Source organism: Mastigoproctus giganteus, chromosome 12, assembly GCF_048544385.1.
Source record: "Mastigoproctus giganteus isolate SK-2022 chromosome 12, ASM4854438v1, whole genome shotgun sequence".
Lineage (NCBI taxonomy): Eukaryota > Metazoa > Arthropoda > Arachnida > Uropygi > Thelyphonidae > Mastigoproctus > Mastigoproctus giganteus.
This window is the reverse complement of record NC_143586.1, coordinates 32880905-32903477: the sequence shown is the minus strand read 5'-3', so window position 1 is coordinate 32903477 and position 22573 is coordinate 32880905. Positions and strand designations below refer to the sequence as shown.

At 36.1% G+C, this 22573-nt stretch overlaps 1 protein-coding gene across 1 annotated transcript in view; it reads right to left on the bottom strand.

Annotated features, from left to right (window-relative positions):
• LOC150076864 (TATA box-binding protein-associated factor RNA polymerase I subunit A-like) overlaps nt 1-22573 on the bottom strand; it is a 141215-nt gene that overhangs the window by 80361 nt on the left and 38281 nt on the right. The window contains exon 5 of the mRNA XM_090385705.1: nt 18933-18997. Within this exon, the coding sequence (XP_090241831.1) occupies nt 18933-18997 (65 nt within the window). The remainder of the gene's footprint in view (nt 1-18932; nt 18998-22573) is intronic.

Below are 22573 nucleotides of genomic sequence, written 5' to 3'. Positions count from 1 at the left end.
CCATGATAATTCTTAATCTGGCTGTCCAACAACAAGGAAAACAGATGAAAATCAGTTTTCATTGTTGTGGTTTCATTGTTTAAGAGCCAATCTGCATGCTGTGTGGGTTGAAAAACCCAGAATAACTCACTGAGAAAATCAAACTCCCTCTACTTGAGATCAGCTAACTAGAGCCACAAATTAAGAGGACTTAAGAAATTCCACCAGCTATAGGTGGGAATTGAATCCAAACCTCTCTAAATGAGTGACAAGAAACAAACCACTATAGTGTCACAGAGGACAGGATGGAAAAGCAGAGCAAATGGCTGAAGCAACAGTAAGCAAGGATGAGCAAATCAAAATTCAAGGAAATACTCAGTGTGTTCTTCAATAAAAAAAAGGCACTGTCCATGCAGAAATTTGTTCCTGAAGGAAAAACTTTGATTATATATTTTGCCTTCAAGTTCTGAAGATTTTGAGGGAAAATGTGTTCTTAAAAAGTCATAAACTCAGGCCAAATAAGTAGGTATACAATGTTATAACTGATAATGCAGTGAGGCAATTTCAAATGAAAAAATTGCCCTATTATTGCCTGATTTGTCTCAATCTTTCTATTCTCAAGTATTAAAATCTCACTGAAATACAGATTTTGGGTATTTGGAGGAAGTCTAATGGTGAAGGCATTAAAATTGACACCAGTAGAGTTTCAGAAATGATTTCAATTATAGCAGAAGAGATCAACTTTGCATAGAGCTGTCCAAGGGAACTATGCTGAAGGGGAGAAAAGCAAATAATTAACAGGTTCAGTTTTCATTTACTTATAATATCATTTGTGGAACTATCTAACCATACTCGGTAAATATATATATTTTAATGTAATGCAAAATTATATTTTGAAGTCTACATATTTATCATTCATAAATCAGAATAGCAAAAGCTTGTTTTTATAGAGAAAAAATGATAGTTGATATCAGATAGTAACACCTAACACTGAAATTTACAACACTATGAAATACAGAAATCTATTTGGATAAATAAGCTGGGATAAGATAAATTTTTTAAAACTAATTATATAACTACAGTAAACTGTCGAAATAACAACACCCCAAATAGTGGAACGTTCGAGCTAAAGGCAAATTCAGATCAGATGTTTACATACAGCTCAGAAGTCTTGCAATGCCAATAAAAGAAAATGGCAAGTCACGTGATTAATGTATTTGTTTACTTTCGCAATTTTGAAAGTTTGTTATTGTTATTTGGTTTTTAGGAGCATTAGCAACTAAGGCCATATTGCTCCGTGAATATGCGGTGGTCATTCCCAGACCTTTCCGCATCCTCCGTATTTGGTGGTGACGGGCTCGAACCCCGGTCTAATCAAGAAGCGTGTGCTACGCACTGCTGCTCCTTCCCACCTGGCTGCAATTTTGAAAGTGAATTCTGTACTGATATCATAAGATTAATTATACCACTGTTTTACATTTATTTCAAATTAAAAACCCCTCACTACAGCTTCTAAAGTTAATAAACCTCATACAGAGAAGAAAAGAAGAGCAACATTAAAGTTTAGCAACAAACTTGATATAATAAAGAAAATAGAATGGAGCATAAGTAGGAGTGTATTGATGGCAGAACATAACAATGGACTGACAACATTGTATGATATTGAACAATCAAAGCACAAACTTTTAGAATTTACTGCATGTTCAGAACCTAACAATAAGAGAGCTGATAAAAAAATGTTTACACAAGCCAAAATTAGAAAACTTAGATAAAGTGCTGCATGATTGGTTTTATCAAAACGATCAGCAGGTATGGTTATATCAGGGTCAATGATTATTGCCAAAACTAAAAAGACTTTGAAGAAAAAAAGGGCATTGATACAATGATTGCTTTTACTAATGGATGGTTAACTAAATTTAAGATAAGTTAACTAAATTTAAAATAAAACTTTCTAGATAAAAGAAAAACCGAAATAACAGCACCTTCAATACCTGAAAGTGCCATTATTCTGAAGGTCTACTGTATTGCTAATTACCATCTTTACACATTAATATGCACTTCGACGAGGTCAACACACACATCGATACACTGAGAAATTGAAAAAAAAAAAAAAAAATTCTCTCCATTATTATTTTTCTTTTAATCAGCTACTGACTGTAAAAATCACAAATCCACACTGGCAAATAATACTCTTCCTATACCTGGGTTAGTGCCCTTAAACTCCTAGATTATCAAAAAGAAAGTAGCAAGGTTAATTAATGATTCCTCAATTACAAACTCACTAAACTCTCCATCAGTATGCCTTTTCTAGTTATTTCCATGGGCACTGGTCTTTTGAATTACCATCAGTAATTATAATTCCACCTTTATCTACTAAATAAGTTAAAACATGAACATTAGCTGGGTGACATCCATCTGTTCACAATCCAGCTCCAGATTCAATGAGCTAACATTCCTTCTTTTATTTCAGTTCTTTGGAACAATCTTCCTTTTTACATCTTTCTCAAGAATTACAATCTATGGAAATTCAAGTTGATTATTTATTATTATTATTTCGTTTTTTTTTAGGAGCATTAGCAACTAAGGCCATATTGCTCCGGGATATGTGGTGGTCATTCCCTGACTTTTCCGCATCCTCCGTATTTGGTGGTGACGGACTCGAACCCCGGTCTAATCAAGAAGCATGTGCTAAGTGGGAAGCACATGCTTCTTGTATGAGCTCCTTCCCACCTGGCTACGGAGGTGCCAATTCAAGTTGAAGGTCAATATCTGTCCTCTCGGGAGGATTTAGAAAATTTGGGCAGATGGACTGAGAACTGGCAACTGAAGTTTAACAATGACAAATGCAAAGTACTGCATATGGGTAGAAGTAACCCCAGAGTAATGTACCAACTGTGTGGTACTACACTTAGGGTGGTAGAAAATGAAAAAGACCTAGGAGTAATTGTGCAGTCAGATATGAAATTTTCTGAGCAATGCAGACAGGCTGACAGAGCAGGTCATGGGGTGTTGTCAATGATATATACAGGAATTTTGCTAGCAGGGAAAAGGAGGTGATTATCCCTTTGTATAAGGCAATGGTCAGGCCACACCTTGAGTACTGTGTACAGGTCTGGAGGCCTCATTTTAAGAAGGATGTAGAGTTGCTTGAGCTCGTTCAATTATTGTACTAGCATCTATTTATAATTCATATACAGAACCTTAAGCATAGACAGTGGCACTACTGGCCACTATCTATGCTTAACACAGTTACTGTGTTCTCCTGGATTTTATGTTAAAATGTGATTTTAAGAAGAGTTTTTTGATTTTTCTTAGTGATCACCTTGTTAACAAGTTGCATTGTAATTAGGGTTGAGTGTTTTTGCACCATATCAGGTAGTATTCAACTACTTATAGACATGCATTTATTTGACAGTTGGGAAATGTTCTTATTTCTAATGGTCAGCTGATTGTTTGCCTATGACGGCAAAAGCCGAGAATTAGGGTTGAATTTGAAAGTGTCTGCAATTCTGCCCAGACACGATAGGAGGGAGTATATGATGAGAGCCTTGTCGATCAATTCGGCCCTGGAAGGATTGTGCAAGGATCAAGGGGTAGAATTTTTTTCAGCCTGGAATGTACTTGTTAAAAGGAGAGATTGCTTCTACAGGGATGGGATATACTTAAATAGAAAGGGTGCAAGAATATTTGCTGATGCTATCGAGGCAGTGTTAGGTGGGTCGAAAAACTGCTAGCTTGGGGGGAGACAAAGACCAATAGATTGACAGTAGCCACTGGCAGTGAAAGATATTCTTGCACTGCTTCTATTAGAATGAGCAGAAGCCTGGAAAACAAGATGCATGGTATTTCAGAGACTGCTGGGAGCCATTGCGGTACAAGTAAACACATGGGTTGTGTTAGGGTAGCTAAGAATAGAAACAGGTGCAGGTATACTTGTGTGTACACCAATGCTAGGAGTTTAGTAAATAAATTTGATGAATTAGAGGTATTGCTCAAAACATCAAAGGCAGATATTGTTGGGATATCAGAGACGTGGTGTCACACAGATATAAGGGATGCAGAACTGCAATTTGGGGAGTACAACGTCTACAGAAAGGATAGACAGGATAGGAAGGGGGGAGGGGTTATGCTATTAGTTAAGAAACACATAAAAACCAAGGAATTGAAGCCAGTCGACATCGCTGGACAGTGCAGTGTTGAGTCAGTTTGGTGTGACATAAGCATTGGGAGATCAAAATTGAGAGTAGGAGTGTGCTATAGGCCTAATGACTCTGATGAGTATAATAAGAAACTGTACAGGGAAATAGAGTGGGCCAGTAAATCAGAGAGTCTTATAATGGGAGATTTTAATTTCCCAGATATTGACTGGAATTTGGGGGCTGGTTACTCACACACTAGCAGGGCTTTTGTGGATTTATTGGATGATTGTTTTCTACATCAGCATGTTCGGGAGGCAACTAGAGGGAGTAATACTCTTGATTTGATTATCAGCAGTGATTCTTCATGCATTAAGAATCTGCAGATAAATGAACCACTAGGTGGCAGTGATCACAGTGTGCTGAAGTGGGATTTACTCAAAGAGGTAACTACCATTAGGGGTAAAGGGAAGGGTTATTGCTTCCGTAAAGGCGACTACAATGGACTGAGACAGTATTTAAATTCTATACAGTGGGACCAACTGATGATGTTACCAACAGCAAATTCAAAATGGGAAGCATTCAAAGAACTTATCTTGGAAGCTACTAGGCTTTACATACCAACTAAGAAATATTGTTCAAGGTTTAGGCCAAAATGGATGTCAGATGAACTAATGAGGCATATGGCAGAGAAGAAAAATGCATGGGATACTTACAAATTAACACATGACACAGAAGCCTATGATAGATACAAGTTGATATGCAACCAAGTTACAAAGGAGGTTAGGCAGGCAAAGGCAGATTACGAGAAATCCGTGGCGAGGGATGCAAAGAAAAACAGCAAAGAGTTCTTTACTTATGTTAACTCTAGAAGGAAGGGGATGAATCAGATTGGTCCACTTGATATTGATGGGTCAACTGTTGATGATCCTGCTCAGGTAGCTAACAAACTAAATGAATATTTTGCATCGACATTCACACATGAGGAGTTATTCAGCAAGGGGAATGCCAGAGGTGTATTCAACTCTAGCAGTAAGCTACAGAATCTTGAAATAACTGGGAGTAAAGTGGAGGAGAAACTGTTGAAGATAAACACAAGAAAGGCACCCGGGGTGGATGGGATCTATCCAGTTATATTAAAGGAGGCAGCAAAGGAAGTAAGCAAGCCCTTAGCCATAATTATGAAAGCTTCCTTGGACTCAGGGGAGGTACCCATAGACTGGAAAAGTGCAAATGTGACCCCAATTCACAAAGGAGGATCAAAGGCTGACACAAGTAATTATAGACCTGTGAGCTTAACTTCTGTTCCAGGAAAATTAATGGAGGCACTGGTTAAAGAAGCACTGCAGGATCATTTAGACAAGACTTCAGTTACAGCTCAGACACAGCATGGTTTTGTTAAGGGGAAGTCTTGCCTGACCAACTTGATTGGATATTATGATGCAGTCACAAAAGAACTGGATGCAGGGAATAACTTTGATATTATATACTTGGATCTTAGAAAGGCTTTTGATACTGTTGCACATGGAAGACTGCTACACAAAATTGGAGCAGTGTGACATTGGAGGCAAATTGCTGCTATGGATTAAAGGGGTGGTTGAGGGGGAAAGACAGAGAGTGGTAAACAATGGACACTGCTCATCGTGGACTAATGTTATTAGTGGAGTCCCCTCAGGGCTCAGTGTTGGGTCCATTATTGTTTTCTGTATTTATAAATGATATTGATGATGGTATATCAAGCTTAATGTCCAAGTTTGCAGATGATACAAAGGTTGGCAGGGTTGTCAAGGACACTACTGACACTATGCTGCTGCAACAGGATCTGGAAAGGTTGAGCAGATGGGCTGAGAGGTGGCAAATGAAGTTTAACATTGACAAATGTAAAGTACAGTCTGTCCTCGTATAGCACGATAGTTGTGTTCCTAGAAACCCTCGTGCCATGCAAAATCGTGCAATATAAACAACACAGGCCCTATGGGAAAAGTGGGGTTAGGGCCGACCACCCAAGATTGAACACACATTTGGAACCAAAACATTACCAGACACAATAAATAATTGGGTAATTTTAATCGTTATAAAATACTTATGTATTCTATAACGATTTTATAACGTATTTTAATCGTTATAAAATACTTACGTATTTTATAACGATTAAAATTTTATAACGTTATAAAATACGTAAGTATTTTATAACGATTAAAATACGTAATAAAAATAATATTATAATATATTTTTATTTTTATTATAATATAATAAATAATAAAAAATATTTATTTTTTATTATTTATTTAAATAATAAAAATTTATTAATAAAATATTAAAAAATTATTATATTAAATAAAATAGTCGTAATAAAATATGTAAGTATTTTATTACGACTATTACGTAATAAAATATTGCTAATGCTTTTGCTTCTATCGTAAGCAAACTTGTTTTTTGTTTGATTTTCTATCCAAACAGATGACAGCTGTTCCATCTCTTCCAATTCTTGTGTCTTAATCTAATGGATTTTAATTACACTTTGAGTTGTTCCTGCTATGAAAGTTGTTTTTATTTTCTCCGCATTCTTTGTAATTCTCGGCGTTGCCTCATTTCGGTCTGTAGCACGTGCAATATCACGCGGTCTTTCATTTTGCTCAAAGTGTTTCACAATTTCATATTTTTTCTCTATCGACAGAGGCGGACTGGCCATAAGCCTTACCCGGATAATCCCGGTGGGCCGGAGGCCGGTGTGATTTTGGCCATAAACCGTAGTATGAGGCCACTATAAATTTTCCCGGGTAAGAATTTTTGACTCAGTCCGCATCTGTTTATCGATATTGCTTTTCTTTTTCTCTCTGAATCTGCAGTGTCTTCGCCAGGACGCTTCCTTTTCACACCTTTTAAGTATTTTACTAATTTTTATGGAATAAAGCACAATTACAAAACAAGGAGGCACGCTTGATACACATAAACAAAGCTGCGCCCGTGTAGCAACTGAATAAACAACACCGTAAAAGCATAGGTACACTATTAACACCTCACATTTTACTAAAGCAAATTTCTGGGGGTTACTACCATAAAACAATTTCCAGTTGCGTTTCTGCTAATGGAATCTGTTATAAACTGGTAGTAAACTCCATCTAATTGCATTTGCGATTATATCGATAGCTGGAATTGTGTTGGTGGTGAAACGTCATTATGGTGAAATGTGTTTCCCCTTCACTGATATAAAAAACATAAATATATTTTCAGAATCTTCTCTTCATTCCTATCGTGTTGCGTTCGGTTGGGGTGATTCTGCGTTCGACTGCCATTTCTTGTAAACACAAAGGCGAATCATGTATAAGCGAATTCGGTTTGTGTTATATAAGATATCGTTCCCCTATTTATAAATCGTGTATGATCGAATTCGTGTAATGTAAACATGTGTTATACGAGGACCGACTGTACTACACATGGGAAACAGCAACCCCAGAGCAACGTATCAACTCCGTGGTACTACACTGACAGTAGTAGAGAATGAAAGGGACTTGGGGGTGGTTGTGCAGGCAGATATGAAGTTCTCTGAGCAGTGCAGATGGGCTGCAAGAGTAGCTCATGGAGTATTGTCAATGATATACAGGAATTTTTCCAGCAGGGATAAGGAGGTGATTATTCCATTGTATAAGGCAATGGTCAGGCCACACCTAGAGTACTGTATACAGGTCTGGAGGCCTCATTTCAAGAAGGATGTAGAGCTGCTGGAACGAGTACAGAGAAGGGCAACAAGATTAGTGAATGGAACAAAGGGGTGCTCTTACGAAGAAAGGCTTAAGTTTTGCAAATTACAGTGTCTGGAGACTAGGCACCAGCGAGGTGATCTGATAGAGGTGTATAAAGCCTTGAATGGTTTAAGCATGCTCAATGCTGATGGGATTCTTCCTCTAGCTCAGAAAAATCACCTGAGAGGGCATAAATTCAAATTGAGGAAAGACAGATGTAGGATAGACGTGAGGAAATTTGCCTTTAGCCAGCGGGTGGTTGGTTGGTGGAACAGACTTCCATCCCTTGTGGTGGAGGTTGATAGCCTAAATAAGTTTAAGGCTCAGCTGGACAGGTATTTGGAACGAACTGAGGGGTGAAGTGGAAGTGGGTTTTTTTTTTTTTTTTGGCTGATGCTGCATAAGCTTGCTTTCTTGCATCAAATGCCTCTACTAATACTAATACTAATGTTACAGCATAGCGTAAATACTTAACATTTTATCTGGCTATAATTTAAAATTTATTCATTGGGACTAAGTCTGTACAAACCACCATGAAAATGTGTTTAAGAAAATTCAGAAATTATTAATATATTGGACATTATTAGCTGGAGACTGAGAGAGGAAGAGTGATAATGCGCCACCTCACTGAAGATTAAAAAAAATAATAATGGGGGGCACTAAGTGGGGTTTTGCTATAGTCACCTTTCCTCTTCAAGAGCATCTCGTGGGATGCATGATGCTCTCCCTATAATTAAAGCTGGCCCCTTTCAAAATCGGTCATGTGGTAGGCAATGGCATACCACCACATTATCTGATGCCACAGAGACCATAACAAAACCAACTCCAAAAAACTGCTGTTAAAGGAAGACCTGCAACTAGGTGGAAGGACAGGATTAGTGAACTTTTTGGCATGACATTTTGCGATGCCACTCATATAGCATATGATCGATACAGTTGGAGGATTTTGTTGATGGCCACAACAGCTCCTCAGGGAACTATGTGACTGGAAGAAGAAGAAGATACAGAATCCGAAAAACTAAATCTCTGTTTATATTCAATTGTTAACAGCAGGCAATATTTTCTTTTTTTTTTTTTTGTCTTCTTAAGTCCAAATTTCTCAACTAGCACGCAACCATCAGAATTTCTGAGTATTGGATTTGTTTTCCTGCTGTACTGCCATCCATTGATACTTCATATAAATGATCTGGAAAACCAAGTTGATGTTTATTGATGTTTACATTTAATTCTTAATGACAGATGCCATTGTTGTTTTTTTTTTGTGTATAAGTCACAAGTAACTTATACTGTGTTAGAGCAAAGTATTTAGATATGCCGTCAAGATCTATCAAAGGTCTTCCTGATGACAAAATTGAGATATTGTTAGTTGTTGGGTTTTTTGGCACAAAAGCAACTTTGGCTATATTGCGCCTATCTATTAATGTTTAGTGACAAGGACGTTTATATTTCTTAAATATGATTTATATCTGGTCAAAATATCCTAATAATTTTAAATAAGTAAATATATTTTTAATGTTGGAGTTATCGCCTAGGATTTGTGATAAGGTCAGAGAATCTTGGAAATGTATAGGGAGATGGAAGGCTGATTGTTGCGCCATGTGGTATTGTGGACATTCTATAAGGAAATGTTTTACAGTGAGTTGACAAGAACAGTGAAAACATTCTGGAGGGTTTGCATTGGTGAGTAAATAAAAGTGCATGAGATGTGTATGTCCAATGCGCAGTCTGGTTAAAATGACTTCTTCGTGCTGATTTTTACGAAGACTCGAATTCCATGGCTGAAGTTCATGTTTTATTTCAAACAGTTTATTGTTTGATTCATTTTGCCACATTTGTGACCACTGAGTATAGAGAATTTGTTTTATAATAGGCCTGTAATCGGAATGTGGAACTTTGTAAAGACTTAGGTTTGTATTTGTAGGATTCTTTGCTGCTCTATCGGCTCTTTCATTAACTTCAATGCCTGTATGTCCTGGGATCCAACAGAATTTTACTTGTCTCATTTTACTTTTGAGTTTCACAAGATGAGCTTGTATCTAATAAAGAATGGGATGCAATGGAGTCTGCCGTTGTTGCAGAGCATGTATTGCACTCAATGAATCAGTGTATATGAGATGTTTCAGATGCGGGGAAGATGCTATGTATTTTAAGGCCATTAGTAAGGCGAATAGCTCGGCAGAATAGCTGCTGCATTGGTTTGGGAGTTGCTGTGAGATAACAGTGTGTGGAAAGACCACTGCAGCACCAACTTTGGTGTCTGTTTTAGAGCCGTCTGTATATATATGAAGGTATTCAGAGAACTGTGATGAGTGGGCTGCATGCATCTGTTTTATGTTGACATTTGCCAAAGTGCTTTTTCCCCATTGTTGAAAATAAGTGTCACAGTTAGGCATGGAAGTGTACCATGGTGGAATACTTATGCTATTATCCTAATGTATGTTGTCAAAGCTTAGGCCCCATTTTGAAACTATTTCTTTCAGTCGTATTCCAGCTGGTTTATGTACTGTGGGTTTATTGTTGTAGAGAATTTCCCACTGAGGGTTAAAAAGATGCTGCCAAGTAGGATGATGAGGAAGACTTCTTATTTTAATTGCACAGTTTAATAGCAGCATTTGCCTTCGGATATATAGTGAGGGCTCATGGGTCTCTGCATATAAGCTTTGGACTGGTGAAGTTCTGTATGCCCCTAAGGAGATTCGTAAGGCACTATGATGTATGGAATCAAGCCATTTGATGATACTTGGTCTACATGAGCTATACACAGGGGTGCCATAGTCTAGTCTTGATCTGATTATAGCATGGTATAGGTGAAGTAGTGTGAACCGATCAGCTCCTCACTTCATTGCAGAAAGAACTCTGAGAATATTTAGTTTTTTTTGACAGGTTGTTCAGAGGCATTTGATGTGTTCCAAAAAGTTAAGTTTTTTATCGAGAATCAGGTCAAGGAAAAGTATACTATTTGGTAGGGGTATCAGCTGGTTTTCTAGTCTTATTTCTGGATCTGGGTGTATTTTTCGCTTTCTACAGAAATGTATGGCCATTGTTTTTTGTTGTGATATTCTGTAGCCATTGTTTTTAGTCCACGATTCTATTTTTTTCACTGCGCTTTGTAACTGCCTTTCAATCATGTTCATGTTTTGTGAATGGCACGAAATAGTGACATCATCTGCATAAAGGAATGTTTCCACTGTTTTTGGCAGGTCTTTTGTAATGGAATTTATTTTGATTGCAAACAAGGTTACACTCAGTACTGAGCCTCGAGGAACTCCTTCCTGAGTATATTTGTGACAGATTGTTTTGATATTTTACTTGGAAGGTTCTGACTTTCAGGAAATTTTTTACCAAGAGTGGTAAGTTACCTCGCAAACCAATGCTGTGGAGATCATTAAGAATGCCATATCGCCAGGTAGTATCAAATGCCTTTTCTATATCGAGACTGATCATTATTAGATGCTCATTCCTTAGAAAAGCATTTTGGATATTTGCTTCTGCTTTTATCATGGAATCTAGAGATGATCTATTTTTACAAAAGCCGTATTGATTTATGTTAAGTACATTATATGTTTCTAAAATCCAGGTTAATCTGTTGTTCACCATTTTCTTGAGGATTTTCCCATGGCAACTTGTTAGGGCTATTGGACGATAATTTGTGGGGATCGTATGATCTTTGCCAGGTTTAGGAAAGGCAATTACAAGGGAGTGAAACCAGGAATTTGGATAGTAGTTTTCCATATAAATTCTATTGTATAGCATAAGTAATGCCTTTAGAGATTTTTGATTAAGTTGTTGGATCATTTCATAGTGAACTCCATCAGGTCCTGCTGCACTGTTCCTAGACTTAGCCAGAGCTTTTTGCAATTCTTCTATGTTGAAAGGTTGTTTATATGGGAGTTGTTGGCTGGTATTAAAGTTTAGTCTGTATTTTTCAGCTACAGTTTGAGTTTTCTGAAGGAATGGGGTATATGCCGATACTGCTGATATATTTGCAAAAGTAGTTGCAAGTAAGTTTGCGATTTCCTTGGAGTTAGTTATTTCCTGTCCATTCCAGATTATTAGTGGAGTTGGAACTGAAAGAAATTTCCCATTAAGTCTTCTGATTTTGTTCCATATGACACACGAGTATCTGTATTTTTGTTAATTGTGGAGGCGAATCGTATCCATGAATCCTTTCTACTTTTACGCTGGATATATCTAGCTCTGGCTCCAGGTTTTTTAAAATTTATGAAGTTGATGGAAATGGGATACTTTGGGAAGAGATTCCAAGCCTTATTCTTCTCTCTTTTGGCTATACTGCAATCTTCATTCCACCAAGCTGTATCATATTTATGATATTTTCCAGATGACTGAGGAACTGTAGCTTCAGCTGCTATTAGAATTTGGTTTGTGACATGAGCTGTAGCATCGTCTATGGGCTGAGTGGTGATTACTTGTTCGTCTATTGCTGCAATTCTTTTATATTTTGTCCAGTCAGCTTTATGAAACCTCCATCTTTTTTGACCATCGTGATGTGTAACATCATTTGTTAATATTTTGCAGATCACTAGAAAATGGTCGCTATTAAGAGGATTTTTCAAGATTGTCCATTCAATCAGTGGATATAGGACAGGTGAACATATGGAAATGTCAATTGCACAGGCTGTTCCACTGGGCAAATGAATATATGTCGCAATTCCAGTATTAAGGAGAGAGAGATTTTGCTCTTCCAGTAATTTCTCAATCAATTTACCACGTTTGTCTTGGTGATGGGACCCCACATGGGATGGTGTCCATTTAAATCTCCCGTGATACAGATCAGATGTCAATCGCAGAGGCTGTTCCACTGGGCAAATGAATATATGTCTCAATTCCAGTATTAAGGAGAGAGAGATTTTGCTCTTCCAGTAATTTCTCAATCAATTTACCACGTTTGTCTTGGTGACGGGATCCCACATGGGATGGTGTCCATTTAAATCTTCCATGATACAGACCGGGGGTGGTAGCTGGGTTACTAATGCTTCTAGGTCTGAATATGCATACTCTTGATTTGGGGGAAGGTAGAGTGAGACCAGTGAGAAAGTAAACTGGATTGAGACTCGTACTGCATGTGGTCTAAAACTGGCACCAAAAATTTGTCACGACAAATTTAAGCAAGACTTTTGAAAGTCATAACTTTGAAATAAAAACCTTTGGTACCTTCTTCTTTGGGCATTCCATTTAACATCTGCATGAATTCAGCCTAACTAAATATGAGCTCTTATACTTGTTTGCTGGCTGAGATAGACTCAATCTGAGTCTATCTTTGATCCTTCAAAGATAGACTCAAAATTTGACCTATCTTTAGGGACAAATATCTTAATGTGGGACACCTTCAATTCTCTCGTTTTTGCCACCACTGGAAAGAGCAGGTTTTAAGCAACAAGAATCATGGTTTTGCAGTTTTGTGTCTTGCTATTTAAAGCCAAAAAATGGTCTTAAACATTTTATAGTTTCCACATAATATTTGCATACTTATTTGATGGTGAAGTTTCACATCTCAATAAAGAAAGAACTATTGTATTTACAAGAGTGAAATTTTCTGCAATTACTCTGCCCCTTTGGTTTAAGGAGAGAGGATATATTGCCAATGCACAAAAAGATCTGTATTTTTTACAATGGGGGTGCAGGTGGTAGATGACTCTCATCAACCGGTGCAATACCACCACTTTGCTTATTGGAGGCTTGAAGTGGTGAAACCCATGTTTTGTCTCTAGAGCAAAGTTTCCGGCATCCCCCTGCCATACTTCTCCTTCAACCCATGCACGGTACTAAGTACTATAGGTTTTGATACCTTTCGTGTTTGGGGTTTTCATAAAAAAAAAAAAAAAAAAGGCAAGAAAAGAAATTGAATGGGTTTCTTTAGTGCAAGTTCTCAACCCTGAAAAGTGGTCTTTATTCAGGATTCCAAGCATAAAGATGATGTTCTATTGGTTTCTAAGCTTGAAAGAAGTTGTAACTGCAACAAAATTTATTTAAAACACAATATAATTTGAAATAAGCAAGTGAGTGTGAAGATATTGAATCACTGCTTCATAATGGACTGGAATTTTTCATTGATGGTTGATATTACTATTTCAGGCAAGCTATATTTTCATCCCATTGCTGTTGTTTTTGGAGCTGGAAGATTGGCAATAATTTGTTGTTCAGGAATCCAGCAGACATCTAGCAGGTCAGTGAAATGAGCGAGCTGCTCCATGAGGATGCATGAAATTTACCAATACATCATTTCTTCAAATGAAATTTCACAAATATTTCAAATCCATCAATTATTGTCATAAATACAGGCAAAGTATTGGCCAGGTTGTAAATTAACAATTGGCACTTACTGAATATTGGTTTCACTAGTTTGATCTACATAAGTTAAAAATGATGATGGTGTGTCATTTGATACTCTGTAAACATGAATCTGTATTGCATGAATAGGAATGAAGTGATGATTTTCTCTTGTTCCAGCAATAGTATGACTGACAGATTGAATCTTTTCTCTTGAAATGGCCTTACTTGCTCAATTTCCTCTTTAGAAACAAAACAGAATTTTTATTCCGGTCACATGCTTTTCACAAAATTCAAACATGTTTCTTGGTGTCAGAGGATTTGGTTTCAATTGGGCATTGGAGACTTGTACATGCTGCTAACTGTTTTATTGTTCCACCAATTCCATCACATGGTGACTTGCCGTAGCTAGTGTCAAAGAAATTCCATTCAGCACTGATGTCAAAATCCTTCTGATGATGACACAAGTTTAATAAAATTCTTGAAATTCTTGTATTGAGCTGCGGAATCATCACTGAAGTAGTAAATTTCTGTCAAAACTCTTCAAATATTCAGTTAAGTTGGTTAGAAAAATATGCACTGCAATTGTGCCATGTCGAAGGCAGTCACTGATTATGCAGAAACTTATATTCTGAAGTTCACATTCCTTGTAATAAAATGACAAATGGATGCAATGTAGCCTGACTATTCTCCCAGTGAAACCCTTGAACAGCATCTTGCACAACAAATGAATAATTTTCTGCAGAATCCACGAAGATGACCAGTTTTCCTGTCATTAGGCTTTCCTTTGTTGGCTTCAAATGGTAGCTTTGATGTTTAGCAATGTAGTGATGACAGGAAAAGTTAAATATCTTTGTACTCAATTCTTCAATAAAATCTTCTGTTGTTAATTGCTTTGTGTCCAGTGCATCACTGTCAGTGTGTATCCATTGCTTGAATTCAATAATATCTTCTGGTTCATTGTTTTCAAATATATTCTCTAGAAACTTTTTTAATTCATCTATTCCTGGACATTTTTCACACCGATGAAGTATACAATCTTTTGACTCCAAATCACAGACTGTTTTACCAATGAGAACCTTGTAATCACTTCAACAGGCCTTGCTGCTAGCATTAATTTGACATTTTGATGGATTGTGCATATCCATATAGAATGTGTTCCTGGTGCACCAACTGTGACACACCACTTGGGTCGAAGTTCACAAAATTTAGAAAATCCAATGTCAGATCCATTTCTATCTCGATAAGTTATAAACATTTCCTTCAAGTTGCTGAGTAGTAGCCGCTTTTGCATTTGCATTTTTATTCCATCTGCATTTCTAATGGAAATGTAATCTTTCTTTCTAGGGTATATCCGACTAAATTCATCATCTTCAAAAAAATTCCATCACCTTTTGCTTTACTTGCTCAGAAAGCTTTTTTTCCTTGCTTTTTTCCAGGTATGGCCATGATTCCTTCTTCTGCTTTAAGTTTTCTAGCTTTCTTGACCATTCTTTCTGAGACACTAAACTCTTCCACTGTTTTCTTTATGGACCAACTAACTGGAGCTAGTGTTAATATTTGAAGTATTTCTGAATAACTTGATACCATCAACTTTTCTTTCGATTCTTTCAGCAGCTCATTGTAATCTAAGCAATTTCCACACTGATGACTTGCACTCGGCTCCACGATGTCATTTGGATCCAAGCCACCAACAGATGCAATTTTACTGGCAATTACATCTTGTACTTGACTTGCCTTCCTTTTGGCATAGCCTTGTGAGTCTCTCTTAGCCATTTGCTGAAATTTCAGAGGAGAAATACCAATAGCCATCAAACTGATCGCTATTGGTATTTCTCAACAACGTCTGATCCAGATGAAGTTGATGTTCCTGTTGCTGCTTTTTGGCTGTTAGACTCTTTTCGGCATGATGGGCAGGCACAGCTTCTAGCCTGATTTTATGTCTACCTTTGTTAGGTCTTGCAGGTAGTCTGCCACTGACAAATAAATTAGTAGTAGACTTTTTTCACCATATGATTTTTCTTCTGAAAAGGATTGCAACATGAATGCTGAAAAAATTCAAATTTTGTCAAAAGCAAAGCTTCATGATGTAGAAAAATTGTATCTTCTTCACCTAGTTTTAATCCACAACATCAACCTATGAGCTGCTGTTCTTCAAATTCAAATTCTTTAAATAATTTTAACCCAGTTTTGCATGTTTAGGATAGCACATGACATTTAGAATTATCCATATGACTGATGGTGCATGAGTCCAGCTTATCTCCAGCAAAATATTCTGATTCTGTTTCTGCAAGCAATGAAACTTAATTAACTTTATTACAGTCAAACAATAAAAAATAGAGGAACAAAATAAACAAACTGTTCATCATGAAGATAAAACACATTAATAATGGCATGGTTCAAATATCAGCTATTTATACTTTTTTTTGTATGATTCTAGAATATTTCAGAGTTCTAGAACATTCATCAGGTTTTTTTTTTTTTTTTTTTTGGGAATTCAAGAATATTCTAGAATGTTCTGGCTAGAATATTCCAAGATTGTAGAATATTTTAGAATTCTAGAATATTCTATAATTCTTGGGCATTCTTATAGAATATGCCAGGATTCTAGAACATACTTTATTTATAGATTATTCTAAAAATTAGGCAGGATTAAGGAAGTGTTCTGCAACCTAAAGGGACATAAATTCAAATTAAGAAAAGACAGAGGTAGAATAGATGTGCAGAAATTTGCCTTTAGCCAGCGGGTGGTTAATTGCTGGAACAAACTTCCATCTGTCATTGTGGAAGTTGAATTTGAAGGGAATGAAGGGAATTTGAAGGGAATGATGTGATTTTTTTTTTTTTTTGGCTGATGCTGCATAAGCTCATACACTTGCTTTCTTGCATCACATGCCACTACTACTACTACAAAAAAGATTTCACAAAATAACAATACAGCACATAAAACTACTTGATGTTTAGGCTTAATTTTAAGGCCTTAAGTGCAAAGACACAAAAAAGATAAACCATGATCCTTGTAGCTGAAACTCTGCTCTTTCTAGTGGTGACAAAAACAAGAGAATTGAAGGTGTCTCACATTAAGATATTTGTCCCTTAAGATAGGTCAAATTTGACTTTCAAATTTTGAGTCAATCTTTGAAGGAAAATATCTCAGCCAGAAAACAAGTATAAGAGCTGATATTTAGTTAGGCTGAATTCATGCAGTTGTTAGGTGGAATGTCCAAAGAAGAAGGTACCAAAGGTTTTTATTTCAAAGTTATGACTTTAAAAAGTCTTGCTTAAATTTGTTGTGACAAATTTTTGGTGCCATTTTTAGACCACATTGTTAAAAATGTGAAGGTTTTTGAGACTGGACACCAAACGTTTTGCATTCTCTGCCAAAAGTTAACTAGGTATACCAAGTTTCAGAGCACTACCTCTCACCATTGTGCAACAGTAACATTTAAAACTTTAAAATTTTTTTGTGATTTATTCCGCATAACACAAATGACCTCCACAAAAAATGTGCTAGTGCCTCAAGCATACTATATTTTGAACTGAAATTTTGCACAGCTTCATTTGAAACCTGTCTAAACATCCACACCAAGTTTAAACAAAATTGAAAATGGTTGGCAGGAACCCCTAGGCCACTTGACATGGAATGACCCTCATGTAACCTTAAAAATAAATAAATTTTGAACATCACGTTTCAACTAGTAATATTTTTGATTAGTTGGACTGCATGGGAAAACGTGAAAATAATGCTGGACTGAAAGGGTTAAGTTTACTTGAATTCTGAAATATCAATACCCTTTGGCACTCCCATTGTGGAAATGTTCATCACTGGCTCTCGAGCCCTATTCAATCTCATATGGTGTAACTAAAAGTATTACAAAAGAAGAGTAACATATCAACCCCCTAGGCAGCACTACTATTTATTTGAGGTGCAAGACCAAAGCAGGTCATGATTTGTTTCAAAATAATGGATTAATGAATTTATTGGCAAATGCAGTTTGTTCTTAGCTATTTATGAGGTACCCAGCTAAGAGCAAATAAGGCTTTTGCCAACTCTTGTACAGTAATGTAAATAGCTCCTACATGCCTGAAGTTTTTTTATCTAAATTTATGCAAGTGTACATTGGTTGAGAGAGAGAGAGAGAGAGAGAGAGAGAGAGAGAGAGAGAGAGAGAGAGAGAGAGAGAGAGAGAGAGAGAGACAGACAGACAGACAGAGAAGCAATAGTAACAATCCTGGTGGATTTCCTGCAACTATGCATAAAAAAAAATAAATAATAGCCTATGGTTTCTTCACTTATAGCTTGCTACTCCCTTTCTTTACACAAATAAATAATTTATGCTACTTGTTTAACCTCATTTCATGTGATATTGATGTTGGTTTTAAACGCAGCTGATTAACCGCATTTATCAAACTGAAATAGAAAAATTCATTTTTGTAAATAGAAGTGGCTCCACTTTGATTTACAATGGTGATCTTATTACCATTGTAAATCAAATTATGGCTTAAAAAATTTAGGGCTTATGACACCACCTACAAATCTACAGTGTTCCAACTAAGTAGGTATAAATCCTGAAGTGTCAGCTGAACAATAAGAAAATTTCTATTGTTATTGTTTCAAATATAAAAAATTAAGGAATTCATTACATATGCTCTAGCAGTACATATACTCATGCAGACATGCTTACATATGAAGACACTTTAAGAAAGAATATTCTTATACAGAACTTATTTTTGAAGAATAAGTTTGTGGAATTAGTTATTGGGGGGGGGACCATATGGTTATTACCTCACTAGTTGGTCCAGATCTTCTGATGACGCTCTGGGATGATTTTCCAACACTAAGAAACCAGCCTAAATATAGCAAAAATTAATACCCATTTAAACAAACAACAGGAAAACAACATACACATTTTAGCCTGACTTGTTAAGTTAAACTACTGTAATATGTTAAGTTCAAATTGAAGTAAACTTGTGAAAATTAATAACAACATTCAAAAATAATAAGTAACATTAAAACAATTCATATATAAAGAGGTGTACATTAACTTTTTATGGCAATACAAGTAAATGCAAATATGTATATAAAATTTTTTGTTAGAGTTTAATTATTAAGATTTCTGAAAGTGGTTTGTTAAATATCAGCTAAATGTTAATTTGTGCACAAAGTTTTAGCTTGTACACATGACTAATGTAGAGATTCTGAAACCTTTTATCTTGAACAGAACTCTCTCTCAGCATAGTTTAACAAAGAATTTGATGTAACTATATACATTTAATAACTAATAGTTATAATAAGCATAAGTAGATGTTTCTATATCCATTTAATACTGTTGATAATTCTTGCAGATATCTTTAGTGCATTAGCAAGCAATATTTTAGAACAAAAATACAATAAGAAACAGATGTTTAATAACTTATGAATGACAGAAATGATAAAGAAGCCAATATTCACAATGAGTGTTGCTACAGCTCATCATGAGGTCACTCTTTAATTGGTTAGATTCCTCTGCTCTACAGCACGATAGTTCTTAGCTGAGCGTGGGTGACCTCAACAGGAGAGAAGGGCAGCTAATATCATCTGTATTGACCTTTTGGGTGACTGAAGGATTCTGCAGTAGAGATTTTCAATAGCCTTTTCTACCTCAATAATACAGAATAGTCAATAATTTCCTCTATGTCAATATTTTCTTCTGCAGTGATGTTCTTAGCTACTTCATTTAATGATTAGTATTCATTCCATATTTCTAACAATTTTCTACCCTTCCATTTTAATTTTGTTCTTATCATTTCTGATTACCTTAATTATGGTTCCCTGCCCAGTCCCTTCAAAAAATTGTGTAACCAACAAAAAATTTTGTTGGTTACACAATAAAACTGACTGTGGACTGGTCAAACTCACCAGTCCACATTCTTCCTCCTTAGATAGAAAAAGAAATATTTCCATCTATAAGGGACAAGAAATATTAATGATTCTCCACTCTAAAGGTATCGTGTGGGATCTAATGATCTTATTAGACTCTAGAATGATCCATCTCACACTCCACCTCTGAGTATAACTTAATGTATACTGTCCACTCATAGGGCCTTACCCTATCTCAGCAGCACTTTTCTAAATGACACTCCACAATGATAATTATATCCCTTATTTTATAGCCAAGCCATCTGATTCCTCTTCACTGTTTTCCCTTGGTTCAAATATGCGTTCAATTGTAAAAATCCTTGCAAAGAATGTTAAACTTGTCTGCCACTTTGGGTTGTATATGAAAGGATAATTCCTGGTTCTTATCCCTGGCATATGAAGCTGAGCCATGTGCAACTTGAAACTCTTCTGGGCAATCTTCAGTCCCATTGGGTGGTGGAGAGAGAGAGAAACGGGGGGGAGGGGGGGAGAGAGAGAAAGAGGGGAAAAATGAAACAATGGCTATAACTGAACAAAACTTAGTAAAATTTTAATAAATTAGGTTTAACTACAACATAGGAGAGAATTTAAATAATGCAAAAGAAAATTAAGTCACTGAAAGTAAAATATCCCTAAATAATTGGTAACATAAACTAAATAAATAAAGTATGTCCCTGCTAGTTATATATTTAGCTAGTCTGTCACAACAAGATTACCAACATAACAAAAGTACAGCTCTACAATGCACATACTAAAGAGTATAAGCAATGTTTTCTTTTTCCTCTTCCAGCACTTGCTAGGTTATAGAGAATTCTCCTCGTAGGTAAATTCTTGTTGCATTTTGTGCCTCTAGGTCACTATGACAAAGTGAAATTATTATTTTACTGGCATTGGAGCTTGTTGTATATGTACAGGCAGTTCCCGCTTTAGAGGTTCCCGGGTTTATGGGTTCTTTATATCAAGTATCAACAAAATCGAAAATATGAACATTAATTGCAATAAATAAAGCTAAACATTTATAAATATGGCATTTCAAACCACACGCATAGCTATATAATACAGTGTTAATGTTCATGAATTTGTTTGTTCAGGCAGAGATGAGGGAGGTCAAACTCTTAAAGAATTTTGGAAAGAATTACATATTTTAGATGCAATAAAAATAACAAAACGAGTGGGACAAAATTACAGAGAATATGAAGTGTGTTTGGAATAAACTCTGTCATCAGTTTATTGATAACTTTGAAGGATGCCAAGAACCAGTAGAGATTGTACAAAATGAAACAGAAGCAGCTGAAAATGTTGCCAACCAGTTGCAGCTTGAGGTTTCTACAACTGACGTCACTGATCTGCTTCAAATGCACAATGAAGATCTCACAAATGAAGACCTAACTGAAATGGCAAAATGTGAAGAAGTGGAGGAAGAAGAAGGAATAGCTGAAACTCCTGTTTGTTCCTTCACTCTCAAGGGGCTTAATGAAGCTATTCAACACAAAAAGCAACTGAGATTTTCAAGTGACAAGATTCAAATTTCGAGCACACTAGAAAAGTTGCTACAGATTTAAAAAATGCTTATGCATGCTATTGTGAAATTTATAAAGAAAAGACTCGTGGAAACAAACAACTCTTGAAGCATTTCAGAAGATGATTCCTTGTGCTTCCAACAAATCAACAATGAGTGAGGAACCATCAATGCGTGTGCATTTAGTTGATGATGTTGAAGAATAAAAATTCTTTAACATTTGTATGACATAAATAATTTCTTTATTGTTATAATTTGCTTGATTTTAAAAGCTATGCTTTCATTTCTTTGGATAATAAATCATTGTTTTGTTGACCTTTACTTAACATTACTATGGTCAAATTTCACTGTTGAGAATGTAACCCATTTTTAACATTACGTCTATGGGAAATAAACTCTCACTTTACGAGGGCGCACTAGGAACAAATTAACTCATAAAATCCGGGAACTACCTGTATATTACACAACATATTGTATATGTATATTTTGTCAGTATATGAGTGTTTACAAGTTGATTTGCATGATGTGCGGCTGAAAAAAATGGAATAATCCACAGAGAACTCCACTCCTGTCCAGTGGTGAGCTATAATGGGCTTGTATGGGCTCATGAGAGCCCATTGTTATTTTTTTTTGAAAATTTGTGAGCCCATTTTTGAGATAATCATTTATTTTACAAATGAAATCCTGAATGCAATTATTGAGTATCCAGAGCCAAAACTATGGTGGGGCGAGCGAGGCCCCATTCCCAACATTTTAATGGCACAATCGATCAGTTACGTATTTTAAAATTGCTTCATTTTTGATTTAATTACAGTCTGATCTCTGTTTAATGAACTTCTTTATAGTGAATTTTTTTAAATTCTTCTTGGTAATTACATTTAAAATAGTTTCTGTTGAATGAAGAAAATTTCCATGTAACGAAAAGATTAGGAGAGACAACTTTGTATGCATTGTTCTCACCTCTGGCTTTTAGGCAATTTAGGTAATTAGAAAGTGCGAATTAAGGGTG